The 6,205-nt window shown below is 38.6% G+C and overlaps 1 protein-coding gene across 1 annotated transcript in view; it reads right to left on the bottom strand.

Annotated features, from left to right (window-relative positions):
- LOC104961966 (trafficking protein particle complex subunit 9-like) overlaps positions 1-4,458 on the bottom strand; it is a gene marked incomplete at its 3' end in the record, with an annotated part of 37,526 nt that extends 33,068 nt beyond the window's left edge. Inside the window, exons 1-2 of the mRNA XM_010790336.1 lie at positions 4,431-4,458; positions 2,113-2,198 (exon numbers count right to left, since the gene is read on the bottom strand). Coding sequence (XP_010788638.1) covers positions 2,113-2,198; positions 4,431-4,458 — 114 coding nt within the window. The remainder of the gene's footprint in view (positions 1-2,112; positions 2,199-4,430) is intronic.
- Between the last annotated feature and the right edge of the window lie 1,747 nt (positions 4,459-6,205).

Below are 6,205 nucleotides of genomic sequence, written 5' to 3'. Positions count from 1 at the left end.
GTGTGTGTGTGTGTGTGTGTGTGTGTGTGTGTGTGTGTGTGTGTGTGTGTGTGTGTGTGTGTGTGTGTGTGTGTGTGTGTGTGTGTGTGTGTGTCAGAGAGCTGGTTTATCTACAGCCGGGTGGATGGTTGCTCCGCTCTAACAGCAGTCACTTTGTCTGGGTTACAGAGGAGCTCTACGTCACGCTGTCTGTCTCTACAACAGCAGCTGTGAAGGGCTTCAGCCTCCATCTGTGACCTGATCAATTCATCTGGAGGTGGGCGGAGTTAACAACATCCTCATCGCTAATTGACCCTGGCTGTTTGATTGTTTCACCTCACAGTAACTCGGCACACAGGCAGACCATATATCGTGGACTCTGTGAACTTCAGACGGTAGTTTAAGTCGAGTGAATTCGCCAAGAAGGTTCTTTAAAAAGGTCCCATGTCATGGCCATTTCTACTGATCATCATTCCATTGTTGAGGTGTACTAGAATAGATTTACATTGTTCAATGTTCCAAAACATTGAGAAAAGCTCTATGCTGATAGTTGCGTTTGATAGTGACGCCAAGGGATCCTGGTGTGTGAGGAGCTCCACGGATTGGTCCATTGGGTCGTTGTTAGGTCACTTGGTTCCCGGAAGAAAACAATGGATAAAGAGAAATGTCCAACGAGGCGTTCTGGGGCAGCATAGACAGGTCTTCTCTGTGTTAGAGTTGTACTCGCTACAGGGTGTACTTTGAGGGTTTGTGACTCTGCAGACCGGTTACGTCATAACCGGAAAAGCATGACATGGGACCTTTAAGCTTTTGCCATTTTGGGCCAAAAGTCCTTCTTATAAGAGTCCTTTTAAAGCATGACTTAACCTGCTGCACTTTCCTCTCCCTTACCTCCTTTAATGTTTTACTTTGTCTGTTCTATATAACAATAACCAAAGAAAACGTAAGAAAAATATGTTTTTTTAGTACGGAAAAGGAAAATAATTGTACAAGTTGTAGGATGAAAAAAAAAGATGTTCTTTGGCAAAGTTAAACAAATATTTCCTTTAGGTAGATGGAAAGTCAATGATAGTGGAGACGTATGGACTGTGGTTATCTTCTCATTGGTTTACGGTTGTTGCCCTTAGTACTGACATGTGATGGTTAAACTTATCCAGATGTTCCTAACTGGAAGTCGCCTGCATTTCCTGCTTCAGAAACAGAACAGCAGAATGGCTAAATAAAAAATAAACCAGCTAACACCTGTCCAACTCTATCCGGCATCAGCTGCGAGACAGCCGCCACAATTAAGAAGCCGCTGTCTCTGTTTACACTACGGCACACAACTTTTGAGGCAATTTGTTCCCGGCTTTCCAATCAATTAAATGCGACATCATTTCTGACAGGTAGTTCATTGCGTGAGATTCTTTCTGTGTCGCTGTAGCAGCTGAAAGAAGGCCTCTCCCTGCTGGCCTTTTATGAGGTCTGATGATTGCTTTGCATTTCAAGGATGTCTCACACAAACGCTTTCATAAAGAGACACAGCAGTGAGCAGGAAGAACAGCGCTTTATGAACCCTTTGCACTCATTGAACCTGAAAAAGCTGCTGACATTATGTAAAAAGGAGCGCTAAGGGATTGGCGAAGACCATAAATTAGAAATGGATGTCTGCTACGGTTTGCGGTCCTTTTAATGAGGAAATGTTCTGAACTTTAAAAGCAAGCAGCTTTTTAAAAGTGCAATTAACTGAACTGCCTGATTTCTGATGGCTCTTTTCAAACATTTTTTTTGCACGGAGCCTTATGCTTGACTCAATACACAATCTGCTCTGACAGGATGGTGTGAAACCATAAAAGTAATGGCACTGGTGATGTTTTCTTACTGCCAGGAGCAAAAAGAGTTGGTTTTTACCATCTCACGCGATCATTACGGTATTTAACTGTCAAAAAAAGCTTTTAAGGGACATAATTAGGCTATCAAGGATGACTACAAAGCATTATCACTTGCCCTGGTGCAGAGGGACTGTTTGTAATACGACTGCAAGAAAGAGCAAGTCAGCAGCCTCCTGTTTTCACCGAGTTAGATACGACTGAAATCACGGATTATCCTACAAAGCATCTCATTTTAGGTTAACATGTAATGAAATGTACTGACCATGTTCTCCACACGAAGTTCGTAAGGCATGGGGTTGTAGACCATGAGTTGAACTTCACAAACATCTCCTTGAACCCACTGGAACTCTGGTGAGAGAAAAAAGAATACATGAATACATTAGGAAGGTTTCAGTGGTATTGAAACCCATTTGTAATTAATGAGCTGACGAAAGTACACCATTAGGCTGCATTGCTGTTACAGATGAAAGGCAACCATCAGTGATATATTATGTCAATTTAAAAATGCATTAACATTTTCAGATTTTTTTATAATAACCATAATCACTGAATGCAGTTAACTTGCTCTGAGATTTTTTTTAAAGCAGTCTTTTTAAACATTTGGGAAATACACTGTTTTGCTTTCTAGCATCTTGTTAGTTGGTAGTATTAATACCACTTTAATGTTGTTCTGTTTAATACAAGACCACAGGTGGCATTCTAATAGCTTAGCATTAAGACCGTAAGCAGCTAACCAAGGACTGTTCAAAGTTTTAAAGAGGATGCATATTTACAGGTTCATATATATAGTGTCTCTACATGTCTCCATGCTTTAATGTTCAAACAGCTAGTTATTGTTCTCATACTGCCTGAGCTTCAGCACCTCTTTTCACCCTCTGTCTAAAACCAGAGCCCAGTCTGCTCTGATTGGTTAGCTGGCCGGCTCTGTTGTGATTGGTCAACCGCTTAGAGATATCCCGCCCATTAGCCTATCAAGTACAATGTGTTGGAGCGCTAGCCAATAGAAGTTGCGAGTGTTACTTGGTCACTATGTTCAAAACAAAGTAGTCCAATTAATTGAAAATATATATATTGCTGGACTTGCAATAGCAAATCTACTGCATCAAAGTAATTGTTTAATTGAAATGGTTCGATTTTGGCCACGCTAAGCTAATACTCTTGTCTCAATATAAGAGCAAATCAATGCTGTCAATTCCAAACCATTCAAAAATGTTTCTGAGGCAATTACGACAGCATATTTATTTTATAGTTTTGGAATAAGATTGTAAGCTATCCCTTGTATGTGTAATTTGTGAATGTACACTTACTCTGGGCCATGTAGTGTTTATAGATTTAATACATTGGAAATCATTTGAAAAGCCATTAAAGCTATGATGGGATCATTTCAACCTGTCACTGTTAGTTCAGAGAATGACATTTATTGAGCAGTTCTGATGAGCCAAAAGCAGGGATAATGAGATCAAATCATGTTAGGACCTGATTAAATAGACTCTAGGAAAATGAGAACGGCAAAGGATTAATTTAGCAGGTTCAATCAGATTTTATAAAAAAACAAAAGAAGGGGAAATAAAATGGATTTCAGATACAGGTTAGTCTAAGAGATTAAAGCTCTGCAGAATCAATCAGTCCTGAATGACATGTTGGAAGGGTCTGTTAGATTGAGAAGCTACTTTAGTCCCATTGTAGCCATACAGATATTCATATTGAAATGTAATTCTTGAGTCCGTTTGCAAAGTCCATTGAAGTAAATAGACTTGCAAAAGAGGGACTGACATTTCTACCTCCGACCCCGGCTGGGAAAGGGATTTATGAAAGGCTAAATGCAGCCCTGCACCCTGGGAAATTAAGTAAAAAGATATCTACGGTATGAATGTCTGTTGAAACCTCAGGTCTGGCTCGCAGGCATGCTCCCACAGTCGGTCAATTAGGTGTGAAATGCACCTCAGAAAATAGAAAAACAAAGTGGATAGCTGCCGTTTTCTTTGTGTTGCCTCAGTCCTAATTCCTCAAGTGGGCATTGAGACTACGTGCAGATCTCCGAAGGCTTCAGCTCTTTGAAAACTCATCCTACGAAGCATTAATGAATGTTTTCAGTCACTGCACGGTTAGGTTAAACATTGCCTGTGTTTGGGTCCTTAAAAGGGCAAGTTATTTTATCAAAAGGTCTCTCATGTGCTATAGAAGTCTTCTTTCATAGACCATAGACGGGAATCAAGATGTTTACTCGTGTTACTGCAACCATTAGATACATTATTCTGTTAAACTAATAGAAACATGAATCTTTTATACTGAATATCACACACGCCTGGGCATTGGAGCTAAAACCATACATGTGAAATTAAGCGATCTCCAGAGCAGGGATGAATGCTTCAGACTCGACTAAAAATCAAGCTTTTGAGCTGCATAGAAATGTATTCAAGTCATTAGGGAATCAGATAGAGAAATATGCCTGGAGGACATTTAGCTAGTTCTCCAAATGTAGGTTTTCAAAAAACACAGAAATGCGATGTAGTGAGAGAACTCGCTATTGATTTAGAAGTACAAGGAGCCCTATTATGCTTTTTGGAGTTTTCCCCTTACCTGTAGCCTGGTATTTAAGTTTACACATCTTCCGGCGCAGACTGAAAACTCATCTCTTTCGACTCCACTTCGAGCGATTGAATTACTAACAAAGCACTTATATACTAATAAAGGGCTGGCTTATCTAAAGCCAGTTGAGTAGCACTTGAAATGTTTGGCTCTATGAAACCTGATGTACTTATATGATTCTGTTTTCTTCAAGGTTGTATCTTCCTGGTCGAATGCACTTATTGTAAGTCGCTTTGGATAAAAGCGTCAGCTAAATGCAATGTAATGTAATGCGATGTAATGGTGCATGTAAATGGTCTGCAAAGCCTTGAATCCCAAAGGTTTCAACTATGTAAATGCACTACTCATTACAGTTAACTACCCTATGTGAGCCTTGCCAGGTAACGTTGAATTCTCAAACTCGTGACTTTTTTTGAGAAAGAATAAAACAATTTAAAATATAAAATCTGAGATTATTTTGAGGTAAAATAGGCGAGAATGGAGGAACGGAAGTTAAGCTTGACATTTTAAAAAACACATTATTTAAAAAGTTGTATACATAAAGAAAATGATCTTTTGATAGCAAACTTTATGGGGAATGTGCACATATAATAAATCGATTATTTTGGAAGTCAAGTGATAAAATTCAGTTACACAGTCACAAGATGGAGGAATACCGGTTCTTGTAGGTAATCATACATCCTGTCATGTACAAAATACTGAGTTTGAAAATCTAAAAATTCGGACTTTCTCTCAAAATTCTGACTTTTTCTCAAAATCAAAAAAATTCTGACTTTTTCTCAAAATCCTGATTATTTTTCACAAAATTATGACTTTTTCTCCAAATCTCAAACATTTTCTCCAAATCTCAAACATTCTGAATTATATCTCTAAATTCTGACTTTTTTCTAAAAATGTTTCTCAAAAATCGGACTTTTTCACAAAATCTGATAATGCAGACTTGTTCACAAAATGTAGACTTTTTAAAAAAAATTAAGAAAATTCACACTTTCTCTCAAAATTAGCGTTTTTCTAAATATTTAACATTGTTAATAATCCCTGGTCCCCGGCTTGATCTTCAATCTCAGGATCCATGTATCTGTGATCCTCTCCAGAATGGAAGTAGTCATCAAATACAGAGCATCAACTAAAGTTCCTGAACATGCATCAACTAGTTCCTGAACAGCGTCCTTCACATGCTGATATCCAAGAGAGGGAGTTACACAGTCACAAGATGGAGGAATGCCGCTTCTTGTTATCTTGTCATGAACTAAATACTGACTTTTTCCTCTAAATGTTGGCTTTTTTCTGAAAATCTGAAAATCCTGACTTTTTCCTCAAAATCCTGACTTTTTCTAAAAATCTCAAAAATATGACTTTTTCTAAAAATCTCAAATTTTGAGTTTTTCTGAATAGTTAAAAATGTTAATAATCACTCGTCCCCGGCTTGAGCTTGAATCTCAGGATCCATGTATCTGTGATCCTCTCCAGAATGGAAGTAGTCATCACATACAGAGCATCAACTAGTTCCTGAACAGTGTCCTTCACATGCTGATATCCAAGAGAGGGAGTTACACAGTCACAAGATGGAGGGATACCGGTTCTCCAGTGTGTGCTGCCCATTATGTTGTCCTCTTTGTTTGGCCAATACAACTTGTTTTCTGTGCCTTGGGGAAGTTTTGCAAATTAAAAATCATCATGGTTTAAAAACTCATATTGAGTAATAATGTATCTTCTTTGCAGTTGGAGGTGTTTAGTTGACAGTTTTATAGACACGTCGTTCATAA

Source organism: Notothenia coriiceps, unplaced genomic scaffold (genome assembly GCF_000735185.1).
Source record: "Notothenia coriiceps isolate Sejong01 unplaced genomic scaffold, NC01 NC01_scaffold00034094, whole genome shotgun sequence".
Taxonomy (NCBI): Eukaryota; Metazoa; Chordata; class Actinopteri; order Perciformes; family Nototheniidae; genus Notothenia; species Notothenia coriiceps.
The sequence above is the reverse complement of the archived record's forward strand: the minus strand, read 5'-3'. Positions and strand labels throughout refer to the sequence as shown.